The sequence below is a fragment of the Lepisma saccharinum genome, chromosome 8, assembly GCF_977018435.1.
Source record: "Lepisma saccharinum chromosome 8, izLepSacc3.1, whole genome shotgun sequence".
In the NCBI taxonomy this organism is placed as follows: Eukaryota; Metazoa; Arthropoda; class Insecta; order Zygentoma; family Lepismatidae; genus Lepisma; species Lepisma saccharinum.
The window spans coordinates 53,455,775-53,478,106 of record NC_139236.1 but is presented as its reverse complement, the minus strand read 5'-3'; the positions used below and the strand labels follow the sequence as shown (position 1 = coordinate 53,478,106).

At 37.3% G+C, this 22,332-nt stretch overlaps 1 protein-coding gene across 1 annotated transcript in view; it reads left to right on the top strand.

The window, feature by feature from the left end:
• The window catches only part of LOC145991467 (uncharacterized), a 33,781-nt gene extending 12,995 nt beyond the window's left edge, over positions 1-20,786 (top strand). Inside the window, exon 2 of the mRNA XM_083127473.1 lies at positions 19,719-20,786. Coding sequence (XP_082983599.1) covers positions 19,727-20,635 — 909 coding nt within the window. The 5' untranslated portion in view covers positions 19,719-19,726 and the 3' untranslated portion in view covers positions 20,636-20,786. The remainder of the gene's footprint in view (positions 1-19,718) is intronic.
• The last annotated feature ends 1,546 nt before the right edge of the window (positions 20,787-22,332 follow it).

Here is a 22,332-nt window from a genome sequence, read left to right as displayed (position 1 = left end):
TTAGAGACTGAGATGGAAAAGGTTGAAGCAAGTTTGCAAAGTATCTCTATATCCCATAAGAAGATCGCTGATGACACCATTGGAAAGGTGGGTCTACTAGAAAGGACGCTTAGAAGGGAGATGGCGGACCAAACAGGTTTAGTGGTGCGGAGAGTAAGCGATTTGCAAGAACGTTTTGAACAACTTCAAGTCCGTCCAGAGGCTTCAGTCATTGTGGAGTCCTTTCACTCTTCTCCAGAGCGACGTAATTTGAATCCAGATGCTCCTGAGTTTGGACCACCTAATTTATCCTGTGGAGATCCTCATCCAAAGGAGATAGCTTCGATAGAAAATAGAGAGAGGACTCTGGAGAGACAGTTCTAGTGAGTCTCCACCAAGGAGGCGAGCAGGATTTAAGATGCCCAAGATGGCAGACATTGGTCATATCCCTAAGTTCAAATGGGACATTAAGGCGCAGTCTGCAGAAAAGTACTTGCGGGAACTGGACGTAAGTTTTGAACTGATGCAAGTTCCTGAACATTATCTTCTAGAACTATTACCCCGGGTTTTCTCTGGAAAGGCAGAGCATTGGCTGGCGGCTAACATAGATAATTTCCAGAATAACGCAGACTTTTGCAAGAAGTTCCGCGAAGAATTTGCTTCCAAGAAAGCAAAGCAGCGACAATTGGCGGCAGTACAAAACAGGAGGTACTCTCGGCTGATCCATGAGAATATGGAGAGTTATGCTTGGAACGTGTATGCAGTATATCGAAACCTGGCCGATCACTTCAGTGAAGAGGAAGTGATAAACTTAATTGTGGGGCAATTGCCTTATAAGATAGGAAACCTTTGTTTTGCTCACGAGCCCAAGTCAATAGATAATCTCGCACACTTCCTCAAGAACTTTGATATTTACGATGATCCTGAAGCGTGGAAGAATAGGGAAGAATTTAAGAACAAAGAAGCAAATGGGCAGAAAAACTTTAAGGTTAGAAATATCCAGAACAGGGGGAGAAGGTCTGGTGGGAATTCACCCAGGCCTAGACGAAATAGCGACGGGAAAAATCCCCAGAGAAGAAATTCTTGGAGGCTTGGATGGAATTTTAACAGAAATTCTAATGAAAGTCAGAGAAATAGATTCGAGGGGAGTAAATTCAGGGAGAAACAGCCAATCTCCTTCCAGAAGGAACTTTCCTCGAAACCGATCCAGATCTATGGAACCTTCAGAGGCCAGAAATCGTGAGCTCACGTCTGAACAAGAAGCTGCTGTTGCTTCGGCCCGTGAGTTTCATCAGCGGTCCAGGTCTCCTTCACCGCAAACAAACTAAGACCTTGTCTGGATGTGCCGTTCCCGTTAGGTTACTACAGGAACGAGCCTGCGCGGAAGATATCCAAGAGTTACAAGTAAACTTCCACATGACTGAAACAGAACAGAAGCTGAAAATTGAACTGCAGTCTGCTAGGGAGTCAAGAAGATATAAATCTCCCATAGTTTATGCTAAATTATTAGACATTCCTGTAACTTGTGTGATAGACACTGGAAGTGAGTGTTCGATCTTAAGTCATGCCGTTTGGAAGAAGTTATCCATGAAGCTACCTGGAATGAAGATCCAGAAGGTACAGTCATGTTAGAAAAATCTGTCGCATGGATTTTTTCTAAGTCCAACGTCTTACGAAATTATGTTGGTAGCTCTGAAACAAGGAAGTGTTGTAAAATATACGATCCTCCAATCAGAGTGAATTTCGATTCGGAGGAGCAGGAGGCGTGACTCACGGTCTTGTCCACAGGAAGTTCAACCAATGCAGAATTTTCAAACATGAGATAACGTCCCCATTGGTTAAATATTGTTTCAATAACGCGAATCAGCAGAAAGAATGCGCAAAAGTTTACTTTGTCGCTTAAATTGCCTTTAATCGTTTCAAATTAGTATTACATTGTCCCAATTATAATTCACGAACTTAATATATGTATCACTCATTAGAACAATTTTCACATGGTTTTCACTACGTGAGATGACATTTCATTTACATTTACGATAAAATAGTGGTTTGGGTGTAATAAGTTTTCATTAATTAATTTAGAGATGCATTTTTATTTGTTGAGTTAATGATTAGGTTAATTCGTTATTTTTCGCGGAAAGAGAACCACAGCTGAAAGAAAATACACAAATTGCATTATTGAGGTCAAGAGTTCGTTTTAACATCACTTTTTGCACACATAGGCTAATCGCGACTCGGGATACATTTAAATTGGAATCTGAAACATTATGCGACCTGACTGGAACTCGGAAAAGGACACACTGATTACAAGACGTCGATACATTACCACTATGGTCTAGCGAACGCCAATATTGTGGGAGTGGGAGAGGGATGACGGAAAGTAGAAAATAAATAGGATTTTTGGGGGTATTTAATGTTTTATTTATACACATACAAACTTAAGAGAATATTTATTTTGATACATGTGTGTGGGGAGGGGGGAAAGGGGGAAAAGAGAGGAACAGAAAGATATTGGGGGACAATCAAATCAATAATGATTATCTTATAAATACCATATTTCATGTAAATTTGTTTCAAAAATGGGGGCGGGGAGCTGTTTGTTTAAATTCAGTGCAGGGTAACAAGTGGAGACACACAGCGGTTCGTATCTCACTTTAAACTGTAGCTCCAGGCCCGATTAGCCTACCTGTGCATAAAGTGGACTTAGAATTCAGTAGGAAAATAACGTCGATCTATTATTTTGGATTTTAGATGCGTTGAGACCACTAAAATTTCCAGTTCTTATAATAAGAAACCTGTCCTCATATTACAATTTTGAAAGAGTGTTAATTGTATAATCTTTCGTTGTTAATTTCAAAGAACACTAATTCAAATAGTAACAATGGGAATGAACGAAGCTTAAGAAATTTTTTTGCTACCGTGTGGATTTGAACCTACGACCATTAGTGACAACCCAGTGCGATAACCACTACCCCATGAGTTCGTTCCTTCATGCGGCATGATTATAAGTTAAGACCAATTCGTTCAATGTGAATTATAGATATAATCCCCACCCGCCTTTTTATAAACACACCCAAACGCTCCTTTGTAGCAAATGAAATAAAGGTGGAATGAATGTCACAAAACATTTAAGCAAAATCTATTGTATTTACTACGCAATCGTTTTACATGGAGAGGCTACAGCTTCGAAAATTGAGGTTATGACGTGGCTTCTCTTAGTGGTAGGGTAGGTTCTAGCGTGCACTAGCCAGTAATTTCCGAGAAAGAAACTGCATATTTTTTTATTTTTTTAAGATGGTATATTATAGGTTTGACTTCTGTTCGATTACTCCTATTGTTATTATATAGAGCAACTAAATATTGCATTTAATTAATAATTTAAAGAAATAAAAATGTTATCTATTTTTAAAATATAACACTCCTTTCTAATGATTTTTCAATGTTTTTTTTTAAAATAATTTTTCAGAATATGTTTTCGAATTTCTTATTTTACAAATATTTGCGTAAAAATTATCCACGTGTTATATTCGACGAAATGTCATGTACAGCGAGAATTATACATTTTTATTTTAGAGAAACTTATCAAGAAACAAAACAAATAAATACTATTGACATCATTTTGTGAATAGTATTTATTTACATTATTTTTTGTTCACCATGCATAGTTGTATTCTTGTAAAAGCATGAAAAACAATATATTTCTCTACATTTCGCAAAGAAAATAATATACGAATTTTCGTAATAAGTAAAATGCAATAAATAATTTTTCGGTTTAATAAAGAATAAAAATCATAGGGTTAACCGAACGGGAATCGAACACAGAATTTTACACCCCATAAAATGCCTTGTAGCATTTGCAATGAAGTGATGTAGATTCAAGTAATAAAATTTCATGCAAAATCGCACGTTATAAGATTGTTCAAATTATTAACTCAAATCAATGTGTCTATAATTTATTATACTGTCAGCCATTCGGCACATCTCGTTACAAAATCCCACCATATCACCATTTACTAATTAATCGAATTGAATATTGATCCACTTCACAGTTCAATGTGCATCAATAGTTTCGACTCATATCACGTAAGACGTAAACTCAATTCAATTCTCTCATTGTATGTAACTTGTATGTTGAACGCGTGTAGAAATATCAATTATGAGCTTTAAGCTAAATTTGACGCTACAACCGCTTGATCAACTCTTGCGTCTCGCTGCCAGACAATCTACGTTCCTGTTTGCTCCAGGTCGCTTATGTATTTCATTATCATTGTTTTTACCTCTGTTTTATACTCATCGTCGTTATAAACCTACGTAATTTCTACTGTTTACAGTAGATAGAATCTACTGTTATCAATTGTAGTACTCTACTGTGTCTCTCTGAAATACTCAAAATCAATGATTTCCTACTGAACACTTTCAATAGGCCTAATGTGTGATTACAGTTCAGGAACTACAAGTCAAATATTCTCTTCAGTACTACATGTAATGTTGCATGTAGTGTGTTTGAATTTGAATTTCAATTCAAAATTTTGAGTGCGTCAGCACTTAGGCTATTTTGCACCTGTCACTTTATACGGGGTCCAGCCCCTTACCAGAACTAAAGTAACATAACTGTAACGTCGTGTTGTAATTAAAATATTAAAATATTTTGAATTCGGTTAAAAGCTGAGGCTGTAAAGAGGCACTCAGCACCCAGAAGGACCAAACCTAGGACAACACAGAAAATTATACTGGTCATGGGGCCAGTCGCCAGTGCCTCGTTCGTCTGCAAACTGAAGTCAGGGTGTACTACGTGGAAGCAACAATTGGGTGTACTTCGTTGAAGGTCATCCCTTAAACCCTTGTAGTGTGTTTAGCTCAGCATGATAGGTGTAAATATAACTTTTTATCCCTCCTGATTAACAATTTGTTTTTATATCTATTTAAAATCTAAACCAACTTCACTTCCATGTAGTACACCCTGAACTGCATTTTGCAGACTAACGAGGCTCTGGTGACTGGACCTACTGTTAGTATAATCTTCGCAATACTGTGTGTGTGTTGTCTTTGTTTGTGCTGAGTGTCCCTTTACATCCTCAGCTTTTAACCCAGGTAAGGATATTTTAGTTTTCAGACACGCTTTTATTTTTGTCATAAGGGGCTGGACCCCGTATAGCGTGACGGGTGCATAATACCCTAAGTTTTGATACACACAAATTGTAATTCAAATTTAAAAAATCTTAACATAGATGTTTCAAAACACCTATTGATCTACTGAAACCAGTACAGTAGAGAAACTGCAAGTAAAAATAATTTATTCAGTATAGTGTATAATATGTTCAGCTTAATATTTTGGCTGTATATATTAATTTCATTCCTCCTTATTATTTTTTGTATTTATATCTTTTTGAAAATCTGAACACAGTAGATGTTTCAAAACACCTATTGATATACTGAAAACAGTAGAAAATAGTTTCAGAGAAATAAGTAGAAAAGAGAGATGGAAATAATACCCAAAGAAGTCAACCATTATGAATTTGTTACATACTTTTTTTATTTCACTTTCCAAAACCTAGGAGCTCGAAATAATACATGGCATGCGATTTACTAGACAGTCTGCTTTTCTGTGATTGATTCGTGGTGCCCAGTCGGGGATTACTACCGTTCAACGTAAAAGGGGAAGGGGAAGAAATCCACCACAGCGCCATGACGTATGAAGTAACATGTTCAGAGGCATCCAATACAACTGATAAGGGTTCACCTGACCTTGTAAATGTGGGAAACCCGTTTCACGCTGGTTTCCAGAATGTGGCTAAATCTGGAACAAACGGTGCAATGAGAAATCGTTTGTAACATTTAACAATGACATTTCGCATTTACAAAATATGATATATGTAGACTTTGATTTATTTATTATAGTAGACGGTAGAGAATTACTTACCAGGAAAGTCAAGTTATAATTGCAGACATCAAACTCTACTCCAGGTTGTAAAATAAATTTGTGATAGACAGCAGATATGTTAATAAGGTTTACAAGATTGCTAACAGAGGGCTGCATATCGGTCAGAATCGCCTGGCTGGTCGGGCGGGCGAGTAAAACTATATACCTGAGTTTTGACCCGTCAAGCATCGAAAGCCCACGGGTAACTGGAAGGCCTTGCAAGAAGAAACTCTCTTATCTTTAGCGAACGCTCATTCCGGTTTTGCACAGTCTCCAGATACAAGTCACGCAGTCACCGTTGCCAACTTTTAGATTCAAAACTGTTCTTGGAGCACTCAAAATGTTCATCACTTTTATCAATTTGAAATTGCAGACATTTATTCCTTGGTAAAAACATTTGAATCACTCAAACCCAGTGGCGGCGATTGGGTTCTAAAACTAAGGGGTCAAGGTGCGAAAGTGGGGGGGGGCAAGGACAGTTTTAATTTCCCTTGATACATGAGGTTAACGTGGTGCAAAAGTTTCAAAAAGTCGAGGGGGGAGGCAACTGCACTCTCTCGGCCCCGCCCCTAATTGCCACCACTGCTGACACTTGTAAAGGAGTACGAACCAAGTTTCGCAAAAAGTGCCATCGTAAATATTTTGGAACTTTGTTACTGGTGGTTGTTCTACATTATACTTTTTTTTGGGGGGGTGCTCCCCTATGGCGCAGTGGTTGTGTCGTCGCCTTGTAATCAAGGGGTACCGGATTCCGATACCCGGTGGAGGCACATGGTGGTTCGGATCCCACTTTAAACTATAGGTCCAGTCCCGATTAGCCTTATTGTGCATAAATTGACCAAATAAATGAATAAATCAATCAGATTTTCTCTCTGGTGTAATTTTGCCAATTTAATATCCGAATTAGTTGCTCAAGATCCCCCCCCCTGAACACTAAGGCACGATGGTCCATAAAATGGAACATGAACTCAGAATTTGCATTATAAAAGGTTTTTGAATATTGTCATATCTTTCAACAAATCGTCGTTCACTCATGCTGTTGTAACACCAGTAAGCCTTGTTTCCATGATATGAAAAACTCAATATGCTGACCAACGCAGAAATTTATTTTATTTTAAAACATAAACTAAACGTAACGTTTCAACCTTCTAGCAAGGTTTTTTTCAGACTCTGTACCCAGTACAAAAAAAAATGTTGCTAGTTATCTAGTTCTACAGACCGCGTTGATAATAATACGATGCAAAATATAATTATTGTTAGCTTGTATCTTCATACGGGTGCAAATAACGGAGTCGCGACAATGCGGACAGCGACATATGCGGACAAGAGGAAATTCCGCGACAAAAGCGGACAATGCTTCGCTATAGGGTCGCAGGGGAAAGAGCGAAACGTCACTCAAATTTTAACATGCGACATAAGCGGACAACACCTGCATGTGCCAATGTTGCAACTAATTAACTAACTCCCTAGCCTTCTTAAACCCGAAGGTTCATGGCTGCAGCAACACAGGCCTTCCATCTTTCCCTATCTTGAGCAAGTTCTATATACTCTTTTCCATCCCTACCGATTTCCCTTAGGTCCATCTCAACGTTGTCCCTCCATCTTCGTCTTGGCCTTCCTACAGGTCTCTTACCATCATGTTTCCCAACAAGAATTCTGTAAACTCCTCTTTCCTCTCCCATTCGTGCCACATGGCCTGCCCACCTAAGTCTTCTTGATTTAATTATTCTAATAATTTCTGGACATGAATACAAATTATGTAGTTCTAAATTATGTAACCTTCTCCACTCACCTGTCTCCTCATCCCTTTTAGGTCCAAAGATTTTCCTAAGGATCTTATTTTCAAATACTCTCAATTTATGTTCCTCTTTCAATGTTAGGGACCAAGTTTCACATCCATATAATACTACAGGCAAAATTACTGTTTTGTATATTTTAACTTTTAGTTTCTTAGATATTAAACGAGAAGACAAAAGTTTATGAAGAGAGAAGTAACATGCATTTCCTGAATTAAGCCTACTTTTTATTTCCTCTTTAATATAATTTTAATTTGTTAATATTACTCCTAAGTATTTGAATTTGGAAACTGGTTCAAACGAGTTATCAATAATTAGATTTTGATTATTACCTAACACTTGGTTTCGGCCTGTAAGCATATATTTAGTTTTCTCTTTGTTAACTTCTAAACCTATCTCTTTAGCAGTTTTGAAAAATATTTTAGCATTATTCTTAATTGTATTCACATCATCCCCCAGTAAGTCTACATCATCTGCATATGCTAACAACTGAGTCACACCATTTAATTTTAGTCCTTCTTTAGTTTCTTTTACCTTCCTTACAGCATATTCTAAGGCAAAATTAAAGAGCAATGGAGATAATGAATCTCCTTGTTTTAACCCATCATGAATTGTAAATTTGTCAGACATATTAATACCCACACGAATTTTACTTTGTTTCACTGGTGCATACTTTTATCATACTAACAAGCTTCTTAGGTATTCCAAACTCTACTAATATATTATATGATTTATCTCTTTTGACCGAATCATATGCTTTTTTGAAATCAATGAATAGCTGATGGACATTTTGATTATATTCCCACTTTTTTTCAAGTGTCTGTCTGATGTGAAAAATTTGATCTGTAGTTGATCTGTTACGTTTAAATCCACATTGATAATCACCTATAATTTCATTAGCATATGGGGTTAGTCTTGTTAAAAGAATGTTAGATAATATTTTATATGTTGAGAGTAGAGAAATTCCACGGTAATTATTGCAGTTCATTTTATCACCTTTTTTAAACACAGGAACAATTATGGATTCTTTCCACTGTTGAGGGATTTCTTCTTTATTCCACATTAAACAAATTAATTTATGAATTTGACATATTAATGAATTTCCACCATATTTAACTCAGCTGGTATTAAATCAATGCCAGGTGCTTTGTTATTCTTTAGCCTTTTAATAGCATCTTTAACTTCAGTCAAGTTAGGTTCTGGAACTAAAGGTTCTGCTGTGTGGACTTCATTTACTTCTGATTTATCTCCTACATGAACATTTAAAAGGTCATTAAAGTAGTTCTTCCATCTATTTAGAATATCGCTTGGGTCAGCTAGAAAAACACCGTCTTTATCTTTTATCAAGTTTACTTTAGGTTGCCACCCCTTTCTAACTCATTTACACCTTTATATAAATCGCTGATATTTTTATTTTTGCTGTTTGTTTCAATTTCGTTAATTTTGCTTTTCAAGTAATCTCTTTTTTACTTCTAAACGTGCAGTTAACTTCTCGCTTTATTCTATTATATTTGTTTAGATTTGTATCATCAGAGTTATTTAACCACCTAAGTCTAGCCTGATTTCTTATTTCTATTAGATTATGACATTCATTATCAAACCATGGCTTACTTTTTCTTGGTTTATGGTATCCTATACTTTCTTTAGCTGCTGATTCTATTGCATTACGTATGTGCTCCCAATTCTTATTTACGTCTGTTTCTTTTATATTTTCATCATTTAAATCCTGCAAAACATCAAATCTATTTGACAGTTTAATTTGGTAATCTTTCTTAATTCTTTCATCAGTAAACTTTCCTGTATTAAATTTTATAACTTTTAGATTTTGTTGCTTATGATTTATCACTGAGAGTCATTCTCTTAATTTAGCAATTACTAAATAATGGTCACTGGCACAGTCAGCACCTCTATGTGTACGAACGTCAATTATACTAGTATGCCTTCTCTTATCAATGAGAATATGATCTATCTGATTATGAGTTTTACCATCTGGAGAAGACCAGGTATATTTATGGATATCTTTATGTTTAAAAGTGGTACTTTTCACAATTAAATTCTTTGAGGTTGCAAAAGTAATCAATCTTATACCATTATCATTACTTAATTCATGAAGACTTTCTTTACCAATCGTGGGTTTAAATGTCTCTTCTTTGCCAATCTGTGCATTAGTCACCTAACAGAATTTTCATATCATACTGAGAAAATTTATCAAAGACCTGTTCTAACTCTGTATAAAAATCATCTTTAGTATTATCATCTTTATCTTCCGTTGGTGCATGTATGTTTATTAGAATAATTTTACACCACCTACCCTGTAAAACTGCATATGATATCCTATCATTAATAAATTCTACTGTTTTAAGAGCCGAGATAATTCTATTATTTATGAAAAAGCCTGTTCCAAAATTATGATTTTCAGTACCACCATAGAAAAAAGTATAATTTTTAGTTTTACAATTCCCTTCTCCTGGCCACCTAACTTCCTGGACAGCTACAACATCTAATTTATACTTAACTATCTCATTAACTGTACACTGAAATGCCCCAAGCCGGCAAAGGCTCAGAACATTCCAGGTGCCTAACTTAATATCCTTATTCCTAACGTAGATCTTATCCTTAGTCCAGGGACCTCCCAAAGTAGTCCCCACCCGGAGATCCGAACGGGGGACTATTTTACCTCCGGAATATTTTACCTTGGGAACATCCATGGCCTTATATTGCTGTTTCTTGACATTTTTTTTTACAGGGCAGAGTTGTCAGCTCTACGCCTAACCCCCAATATGAATGGAGGAACTACTACACAAGACGAACACAAACACATTAGACAGCACACCTACACAAGACACACACAAACACATCACAACTATAACACAATATAAACACAAACAAACTACACACCACAACTACTACACAAGACAAACACAAGCAAATTAGACAGCACAACTACTACGCAAGGCAAAACAAACATAGTAGACAGCACAACTACTACACAAACATACTAGACAGCACAACTACAACACAAGACACATACATACACATCACCGATACTACACAAGACAAACAGAAATACATTAGACAGCATAACTACTACATAAGATAAACACAAACACACTAGACAGCACAACTACTACACAAGACAATCCCAACCACACTAGACAGCACACCTACTACACAAGACAAACCCACATACAAGCACACCACAACTACTACATACATGGACGTCCGCAGGATTTTTTCCAGGGAGGGGCAAGGAAGGTATTTTTTTCCAGGGGGGCCAAACAAGGCACATTTTCTCCAAAAAGTGTTGTTCTCTAAAAAAAACATTGCTTAAATTTGAATTTATGATGTTCATGCAATAATTAACACATATTGTTGTGGCTAAAATGAAAATGTTAACTGATTCCCATCACACTTTTTCCTGGCTTTGAACAGACAAAATGATTACCGTTATACTGACAAACATTTTGGCGTGTTTAAAATCAGCCTTTTGCCTCGTCATATTCAACACAAAATTGTTTCGTCAATAAAATAATGAACAATTTACAAATTCGTCATAAAATGTTTCGTCACTTCAAAGTTTTTTTTCACACATCTAGTTTTTGAATATAAGAAATTGCTTTCAAGCATGATCTGATGTCGCCTGTTTGCTCATACTTTGCAACCATTCTTCCAATCCTGTTATCCAGCTTAACGTACTTTCTCTTCCTCTTCTTGCCGTCCATGGCCAATTCCATTCTCGTGTACATATAATGTGTGGCCTCAGCTTCTGTCTTCCAACACTGAACGACGCCTTTTACTTTAGGTTTTGAATGAAAAAAATGGTTAATTTTCTTGTGCCAACCCTCTACAGCATTGGTGGTTCTGCGTCTCCTTTCATAACATGTCCAAAGCGATATAGGTATATCTGCATTTTCTACCCATTAATCGACAAAATAGTCAAAAAATTTCGTGAGATTCTCATTACACGGAGCTGTGGAGTGAATTTTGACGAAACCTTCTTCTACGTGTTCTGGCCGTAGAAAGACAAGGGCTGCACGCATCCTAACGTGAACACTGACATCTTGATCTTCGCGGTAGTCAGTACTGAGTCCTAGTTCCTGCACTTTCCTCCACAAGCATTTCTTCATATGGAAGTGGCAACCATTGATATCTGTGAGAGGGAACACTTGTCGAATAGCCGATATTGCTGCTGATTCGAAGTCAATATTGATCTTCAGTGGCTTCCACTCAGGAATGACTTCCAAGATAAGACGAAACATACGGACGTAAGTTTCCTTTCTCTTGTTCGGCAAAAGGGCAAACGCCACTGGATAAACGTTTTTCTTCCTGCGTACTTTCGAAGTCCGCATATATTGTATAGATCTGTTCAAATTGCTTGCTGCAGCTCTTGAACGTTCCATCCATGAAAAATACCGTCGATTGCTTCAGACTTCTCTACCTTTCTCGCCACTGAAAATTAAAATACTTTAATCCGAGGAGTCATCACTCAAAAGAAAGCTGCTGCCATCAGTCATTCTCAAACATTCATCGTCAAGAACAACTTCGTCGCGCGTTGTCTGTTCCTTCTGGTTACCTCTAGCAGCGCACCTGTTCCTCTGCAAGGTTCTCCTAATGTGGAGAGGTGATGGAATTTCAGTAACGAAGTCGTAATCTCTATTATGCAAATCAACAATTTCTTCAGCACAGATTTGCGAGATGGGGGTGGATTCCTCCCGTGCTCTCTTCTTTGCCTGCAAATATATAATATCCCTAGTCGTGCCATTAGTTCTGTCCCTAAGTGCACGAACTCCACACGGCCCATTTGACTGACGTCCGCGACCAGCTGTGTTTACAATAGGTCGTGCGCATCCTGTAGCGTAAACCAGTCCCTAGTTTGTGGCGTTCACTTGTCCAGTTAACATGAAGTGGGGCAGCAAGGAGAATCGGATCGCTGTGATAGAGTTGCATAAGTGCAACAAGTCACCGGTGGAGATTTTCAATCTTCTAAAGCCATTACAAATTACGCAAAAATTTGTGTATCGTGCATCAACCGGTTCAACGACATCTCCTCTAACGATGTCAGAGCTAGAAGTGGCCGTCCGCGCACTTCACGGACGCCAGCATCTGTGAAAGCCGTAGCTGCTCGAATTCGTCGAAATCCTCTTCGAAAACGGAAACTTATGGCACGGGAGATGGATGTACCGAAGAGGACGATGTCCCGCATCAACAAAGAGGACCTTAAACTTGGGGCTTACAGAAGAACCACAGGACAACTGCTGACACCGGCTCTGAAGAAGATACGAACCACAAGAGCCAAGAGGTTACTCCAGCGGTACGCGGACGGGAAACACAGGCGAATCCTTTTCACCGATGAAAAAAATTTCACCGTACAAGAAAACTTCAACCGGCAAAATGACCGGATTTATGCCCACAGTTCTCGGGAAGCTGCCGACAAACTTCCTAGGGTCCAACGAGGCCACCACGCAGCTTCAGTCATGGTTTGGTGGGGCGTGTCGTACGACGGGGTCACCCAGCTGCACTTTTGCGAACAGGGAGTCAAGACCAAGGCTGCAAATTACCAGAACGATGTTTTGGAGAAGGTAGTTAAACCATTGAATCACACTTTCTTTTCTGGTGAAGATTCCAGCAAGACTCCGCGCCGGCGAAGATGGACCAGCAGTGGTTGGCGAACAATGTTCCCAACTTTATAGCCGCAGAGGATTGGCCCTCTGGAAGCTCGGATATCAACCCACTGGACTATCACCTTTGGGACTAGTTAGAGGAGAAGGCCTGCAAGAAATCTCACCGCAATATTGAGTCGCTTAAGGCCGAATTAGTGAAAGCAGCCGCTTCCATACCCCAAGATGTGGTGCGTGCCGTGATTGACGCGTGGCCTCAACGATTGAAGATGTGTGCAGGCCACTTTGAATACTGTTTTGTTTCGTTCCTGTGTCCCTAATGTACACTTGGCAATAAAGGATTTAGTGTACTACAACATTTTGTGTTATTTACACCTATTGGAATGGGGGACAGAACTTATGGCACGACTGGGTATAATATTACAATATTATATATTATATATAAAACACACAAATGATCCCGTCCTGAACAACAATTAATCTACTCTTTCAAAACTTGAAAATAAATCGATAAATACTGATTGTACAACGTACCTTGAAAATTTGTTTCATGACATCCAATTGAGCTTCTTCCGGCGGTCCACACTGATGATCGGTGGTTTCCAAAATGATATTACCAGAACTTTTCATTCTTCCTTTACAGTTCCGAGATTTTTCTTTCAGGCATGCCCAGGAAATAACTTCTTTCGTATTTTCACGATGTTTATTATAAGCATATCCCATGTAATGTGCTGATGGCTTCCCCTTGTTAGTGTTGATAACTTCCATTGCAATAGAAGCTGTGTCTACAACTGACTGATCCTCGCGAATACGCGAGCAAGTTGTTTGTGACCTTGGCATGTGCAGGTGTTGTCCGCTTATGTCTTAGGTGAAAATTTGAGTATCGTCTCCCCTCTTCCCTCTCCCCCTTCCTCTGTCCGCTTTTGACGCGGAATTTCCTCTGTCCGCATATGTCACAGTCCGCATTTGTCGTGAAATCCAAATAACAGGCAATGCTACTTACACATTTCAACAAACGAACAACGTAAAAATGAAACAGAGGAGATTTAAGATTTCAAAACCAGAAAAGTGACATAAAATGAACACGACACACAAACCTATTTCAAGACCTTCGAAACAAATTTGGAAAATGTGTGGTAGTTGGTTTGACATAATAATGAAACTAATTTGAGGAGTTACAAAAATCTTAGGTACAGTGGCGTAGCAACATATCGCAAGGCCCTGGGCGAGATTAGAATGCAAGACTCCATCCGTTCTTTAAGTTTGAAATATCAATGTGAATCGATATACAGTCATCAAGGAAACATCAGCAAATTATTATATTTATATAATAGCCTATAATAATAAATAATTTCTGACGAAAATTATATTTAATAGTACGCGACAGAGAAATGTACACTTGGCAGAGCTATATTAACACGCTGCTGGAATTTTCATTAACCAAGGCAGTAGTAATAGTACGTTTTTTAAGATGTTCTTTAGACAGTAAGACAACTGAAATATCCTTAAATAAGAACCTTTAAATATAACCTATATATTATTTAATAAGTCGTTCTTTGTTTCCTAATTTCAAAATTTGTAGGATGTAAATGTGTCAAACCATGGCTTAAGTAGAAAATATCGAAGGACGCACATAAAATGTCTGTGCTTGATAGAGATGGGTGAAGGGGCTGCGCTAAACCACACTCCTGTCTAGGGGCCCAAAGTATCTACCTTCAAGGTCTTCGACACAATCTGTTTCAACAACAAAAAATCTTAAAACTATAGTCATTTGCACCATAAGTGTGAAATCTTTGGTGTAATCAATTGATACAGCTAATTTGACTTTTTTAATTAGCAATTTTGACTTTGTTGCACATTAATTGTACCAGTTTACTTTGAATTTTAGGGCTTAGATGATGATAATAATAATTGTGAATCTCATTTTGTTGTTACGTCTTAATGTTCTTGTAATATTAATTATTTGACGCAGTGACGTAACAAAATCGTAAAGTACGCGTCCGCAAGAAACAAATTTGAGTCCCTAAAGTACAGTCAGATTCTTCCAGGAAATGTATGTAATTACTTAGAATGGCTGGTTGTGGCTACAATTACATTAATAATTATACAAATCGATACTCTACCTCTGAATTTTCACATATTATAACATATCTTTCTTTGACATTTATATATTCAAAAGAAGAAAATGCAAATACTTATCCCCTTCCCCGCCCCTCTTAACAGCTGGGTGGATAAAAATAATGTTTTTTTAAATATTTTTTTATATTTTTTATTTAAATCGATCTTTTCTTTGGCATTGTACACACATATTTTTTTTAAATAGAAAGGCTTTTTCTGATAAACGGCCCTGTAAAATATTTGATCAGTTTGATTAAAGCAAATAACGAATTACATGTAAATATGCATTTCTCAGTTTCTGGAACTGAACCTAATATGAAAATGATTGTTAAGTGTGTTAATGAAACTATTATAATTTCAGTAACTTTTCTTACAGTGAAAGTATAAATTCTGGATATACTTTATAATTTTAACTTACAATAATATTTACAGTCTTTGTAGCCGAATTTTATATCAGCTGCCATATTTATTTACAGTTTAATGAAAATGACACTATTTATGGTTTAACATGATTAGTATTTTGTATATTATTCTATTTAAAAAATGTGCTATTTTTGCTTATAAAAATTATTGAATTTTAAATCAAGGGAAATTTAAGTTTTTTTCAGATGACATATTGCATTTCTTTTCGTATGAGCTTCACCCCATCAGGACATATATTTTGTTTCCTTTATTTCCTTTCTTAGAGCATAATAAATACCATTAAATGAATACGAGATTAATATACTTTCACAAAAGGTTATTATGATATATACAAATTTCTTGTGTACATTATTCTGTAATTTTATTTAAAGTGATTTCAATAAGTGATTTTTTAAAATAGAATTCCCCAATTTAAATTTTGATTTAAATCAAACCACCTTGCTTAACAGAAAGCTGGCTTCTGGGCAGCGAATGATACTTTTACATTAGATCTTGCCCTTTCTAGTTCAAGAGTGAGATTACTGAGTCCGGTATATTTTGACTGAATCATACCATTCGACACTACCTTCCAGAAGTTTTCCTAAGTTTCAATTTTGAGAAATATAGTTCTTTTTTCGTGGTTGTTACTTGAAGAGTAGGAAACAAACAGAAGGCTTTACGGGATACAGAGAACACTGGAAGCTAGTCTAGAGCTATCAAGGAGAAGAAACTTTGCCAAAGCACTTGATTTCAGATTTAAGCACATTCCTGAAACTTAAAACTTTATCAGGATATTCTGAAGATAAATCATCTTCGTGCCCGTTACAGAGGGCAATAGCTGCATCTGAAGTTGTGGGAACGAAGGAGGAAGTGTTAATATTATCCACACCCTTCTTCAGTTTAAAACACCGGCAGCATTTAAATGCCCCATACTTTGCTCCGTGGCAGTTTGAGGTGCTTTATCATTAACATATTAAAATCGTGTAGGCTATTCAAGGTCACGAGACAGAAGAAAAACCAAGACAAGACAAAGCGCTTTCTATTAAAGAGAATAATAATTGGATAAATTTGTCTAAGCAATTTTTGCGTTAATGTTTCACATGAGAAATGAGAATTGTTTTGACTTTTTGGGACCCCTTAGGCTTAGAGCTCCCGCCCGCCTCAGATTTGACGTATTCATTCAAATTATAACGTTAAACAAGAATATAAAGCCAGATAAAAATGTTTTAATTTTATTGCCCACAAAAATTAGCCTTTTCTATCTTTCTCACTTCCATTTATTACGTTTTTCGTATCAACCTCATGGGACGCAAGACCCCTACATGAACGAGGCCCAGGGTGGTCGCCCACTTCACCTACCCCTTGCTACGCCAATGGTTATACAACCTCAAGGCACCTGCGCCTAGCAGAAATTCAAATATTTCCATGCGTAGTGAAATATAATGGCAGTTGGCAACACTGACAGCAGTGCTCGCGTCTACTTGCAAGAACTATAACTTGACAAGTTTAAAAACAAGACGCTGCAATCCATTGTTTGCGCACCTCACATCACATTTCCACACTCCATTGTCTGCGGCTACGTTCGTTCGCAGTGTTGCAACCTGGAGGGAGCGGAATTGTCTGAGAATTTTCAACGAAATTTGAATGTGAAAGGCATGAATTAGTATCCCGTCACCTACGCTACCTATTGATTACGCTAAATTCTAAATACATTTTGATATTTTCCCTTTAAACCTTAAATGAATTAAGTTATATTAGGGATATTTCTTACCAGCATAAGAAATGTATGAAATAAAACGATAGAAAAATGAAAAATATATAAACGATAGAACTGAGCTCACCTTCTAAATGTTTTCCAGTTCTCCTTCAGTTTCACTCTCCCACTCATCCGAGTCTGTGTCTAACGATGAATCTGTGTCAGTGTCTGAATCGGCTTCACCAAGTCTAATTCAGTTCATCTACACGCTCGTCCATAAGTCCATCTCTTTCAAAGTAAGAATCTTGCAGCCAAGAGTAAAGAGCATGAACATTTCAATGCTTTAGAAAAGAACACAGGCAAGCGTGTTATCAGATTGCGTTCTCGTAGTGATTGTTGTAGGATAAACAAACGAACCACCACCCCACTAGTTAAAAAAAAAAAAAAAAAAACTGGCCACTGCTCGATGTCGCATTCATAAAATGAAGTAATTCGCCCTGTAGTTTCTCTTCGTTATAAACCTTAACGCACGTGCATAATACTACAGTTTACGATCGGCGCACCGCACGCATTTTCAAAGGCCGGATTAAATGAAATGAACCACTGATATAATAGGAGCCTGCATGCACAGTCACGCTAAACAGTGAAAATTGTTTGTCATATTTGTTTTAGCTTAATTTTGCTGAGTTAGCACCACTGGTACTCTCAACGCCAGACCAGTGAATAGAAGAGTGGTGGGGAGGATGACGTAATAGGAAGTGCTCCGCAGCGATCTGCGCATATCGGGACTTAACTTGTCAGGCTATACATAGTCTCACGGGTCTTCTTAAGACCCGGGTAATAGAAAAGCCTGGCAGGCATCGATGCCTGCGCACAACTGTGACGTGAAGCTAGCTTGCGCGATGTCGAACACCTGGGCTTGACGTGCGTGTTGCATATTATTGTAGGCTCGCCTCCTCGCAGACTGGTTTTTTCCGGGTCTTGTGCAGGTCTCTAAATGCTACTAGCCAGAATTTTGTTTTCTATCAAGATGAATTCTGCAACTTCGCTGATGTTAGACATGTTTCTTCTTTTAATTTCAGTTGACACTACATTCCGAAAACGAACTATTTCTGTAGCTATAGTGTAACATAAATCTTCAAATTTCTTCTAGAAATTAGTAGCGGATTTCAGTAACTGTCTGTCGGTGTGTTCCGTTAGGGCGGTGGGGCTTAAAAACTAAAAAAGTTGAAGCTTTATTTAATTTGTTTCATACCCTGAAATCTATTCTTTACTTGAATCACTAGGATCTAAAGCACGGTAGAAAATCTTTACTTTTAAACAATCCAATGGGTCGAGAAAGCCAATACCTTCGGAGTTCGTCGACGAAGGAGCGGTGAAGCTCAGCGTTGACAGCGGATTTTCTTGCCTGTCTTCTATTAAACTATTCAGCTAATGAAGATTTTCTTCTAATATGGCAATTCACTTTCTACTGTTCTAGTGATTTAAATTTTCTGTTTGCAGTTGTAGGGGGATAAAAATATAATATACTCGGTTGAAAATATATTTTAAAGCTGAAAGGAAACTTCGAACTATCGGTCTTTCTTAATTTTTCATTCATACTGCGCCCCCAAGCTCGTGCGCCCACCACCGCAGCGCGGGAATTGCGGGGGTGTTATTTACGCCACTGTAATTTCGCAATTTCAGCTGCAAAACAAAGTTGACCACTGGACAACCCAGTGGTACTTGAAAGTGGGGTCTGGACCAAAGAAATACCTTAAATAGATGCATTAGTGTGTAAGGGATAAACTATGAAAGTAAATGCAGACTGTAATTTTCTTAACTAGATGGATTCAACCCCACTAAATTTCGCCATCAACCGTTGTACAGTGGGATGCACAACTATTGCTCCGCAAATTATCCAGGACTATTTTCATTATTTCTTCTTTTTAGTCCTAGTTCTTAACGAATGAGTTTTACTTATGCTGGTCTAGAAGTTATTAGCAGATTGTCTGTTGTTTTTGTTTCAATTCTTGAAGCTCTCATTGGGCAAAATCAAGACAAGAAATAATGGACAATTTGCTTGGTAATACTTGTGCATCCCAATATTCGTCTGTCTGCGTGCGTCATTTCTAAATTTAGAATATTCATAATAGAATGTGAAATAACCAGACATTTAATATTTTGAATCATTTCATTTAATATTTCAGCTCCAAACATGCCCGGAAACAAACCATGGCTGGAAAAGAACTCGTGTGCTTCTGGTGTCTGTGGAATGGGTGGCTGCCCCCCTCGGCGTGGTTCCAGAGCAGCAGCCTGTGATGAAACTTCTTCCTCCTGCTCTTGCTCCAGCTGTTGCGGCGAGAGCGAGGATAGCAGTTCCACTGGATGCTCAGACTGCTCCAATGGATGTGGTGGCAACTTTAATGGATGCGACGATAGTTCGACCGATAGTTGCAGTTGCAGTGATTGTTCATCCTTTACATGTGAAGTGCGAGCACCTTCCAGACCAACCAGGGGAAGATCAACCAAAGGTTCCACTCGATCAACCAGGGGCAGAGCTGTTCCTGCACAAAATGGTAGAAGCGAATCATCAAAGGGATCTTCAGGACACCAAAGCACTTCTACCACATCAAGAGGTGGAAAAGCTCCTGCAGCGAAAACATCCACAAGAGGGAAGAAAACCTCAAACACTGTCAAGGAATCCCAAAAGAAAACTGGTGCGAAAAATGGGAAATCTTCAGGAGGTTCGAATTCCAGAAAACCATCCTGTGGAACAAACGGAACATGTTCAGGAAGCTCAAACAGAAGAAATTCACAAGAACGCATGAGTCCAGTTAGTGCTATGTCAGGCCTTACTATTAACTCTGATAATGAATCTGCGCAAGAAATGCAGAGTAAGTCTGCTGCTAATGGTTCATCCAGTTCTGATATTTGTTGTCCCGTATGTTGGGAAACTCTCTCAGAAATGAAAAGAAATAAAAAGGAGATCATGACTACACGTTGTGGACATATATTTTGCAAACCTTGTATAAATTTTATTTTGGACTCTAATAGCAACCCGAAATGCCCAAAATGTCGCAAGCGTGTCGCTCGTTCTTCTGTCCACACACTATTCCTAGAGTGAACTAGAATACAAGTTTTCTATCTTGCCTAACTTAAGAACTGATTTTTTTGTATAAAGACACATCATGTTACTAGTGAAACCTTGGGTAAATTTCTGTAACACTATTTTGTGTATGAAAATTCAACTTAATGGTAAAATGAACAAAATATATATATATATATATATATATATATATATATATATATATATATATATATATATATATATATATATAATGCTCACTTCTCCCTTTGCATTAAAAGTTGAAAGGAGTTTTCTTGTAGAATAAGTTGTACAAAGCTATCATGCAAATGGTTATATATGTAAATTATGAAAGAAGTTTGTTCAAAACATGAAAAAAATAGTGTATTACCAGTAAGTATTTTAATTGTAATAATTGTTTTAAAACTACTTTACTTGCAAAAAACGCCTCTATACCTCGGTTCCTTCGTTAGAACATTTCATTAATATGGTTAATACAGAAATGCTATTGCTGTTGATCTTTTAATGTGGATGAAGTATTTTTATATTGGATATTCATGTTTTTTTATTTTTACGCATATACTTAAAATTAATATTGCATGCATGAAGTAAGCACTAAAAATATATTTTAGCAGATGGAGTGTCAAGTACTTATCTATTTGCACAGCACATATTTTTCTCGTATACTTTTAACTTGTTATTGTCAATGAAAATATTTTAACATTTCAAACAATTACATATTGAAACAATTGGATATGAATTTTAAGAATGCACATACATATAAATGTTCAGTATAGCATGTATTATTTTATTATATGGTGAATATTATGGTGCTTTATGGATATTAGTGATGCTTTTCTGGATGTGTATATAGAGCTATTTTGTCAATAAAGGATACAAACAAAACAATTACCAGGATTTTTCACTCGTCAAAGGGCTGGAACTAAATTCAACATTTTATGGATACTAGTCTGAATTTTATGCTCGCTAAAACCAGTTTCCTGATATACTATTTTTAGAAGTACACATTTCTTCTCTAAACATTGATAGTATTTGTCTAAACATAAGGACTGTTCTCGTTGAAAATCTTTATCAAAGGGAATAATATACAAGACGTACACCCAATGGCAAGAGAGATGTGAGCAAATTGTCGTTCACAATTTTCATTATCTGTTGTCCACAATGTGATTAAAACTTCAACAAACTAATGATGTAGAAAACAAAAGAATGAATATAGATAGCATTAGACAATTTCTCTATTAATATTACTGCCATTGGTTTGAGTTTGAGTCCATATGCGCAGACAAGCTAATCAAAAATGGACACACAAGTCCCACCTAGTTCATTGGACTTTTTGCACTTGCATGTCTAGTTGGTTACACTGTACAGTGTCTCTCAAAAGTTTTAGGACAACGACATTTTAAACTAGGCAACCCAATTTACACAAGCCGTTGGTGGGTTGCGTGCAGGGTTAGGCTCAATTTCAGGGTTGCCACATGCACAATAGATATTTATAAAATACGAGAAAGAAATATAAACAAGTATTATTGTATAAAATTATTAAAAATATCGCTATTATATCGCAAATTACAAAATTATTTCTGAAAGAAAAAAATAGCTTTTCTAGTATTTCATCGCTGATGAGTCTACAGTTGGCCGCGGTGGCTCAGTCGGTAACACGTCTGACTACCATGCTAAAGGTCCCGGGTTCGATCCCCGGCCGGTTCAAATCCGGA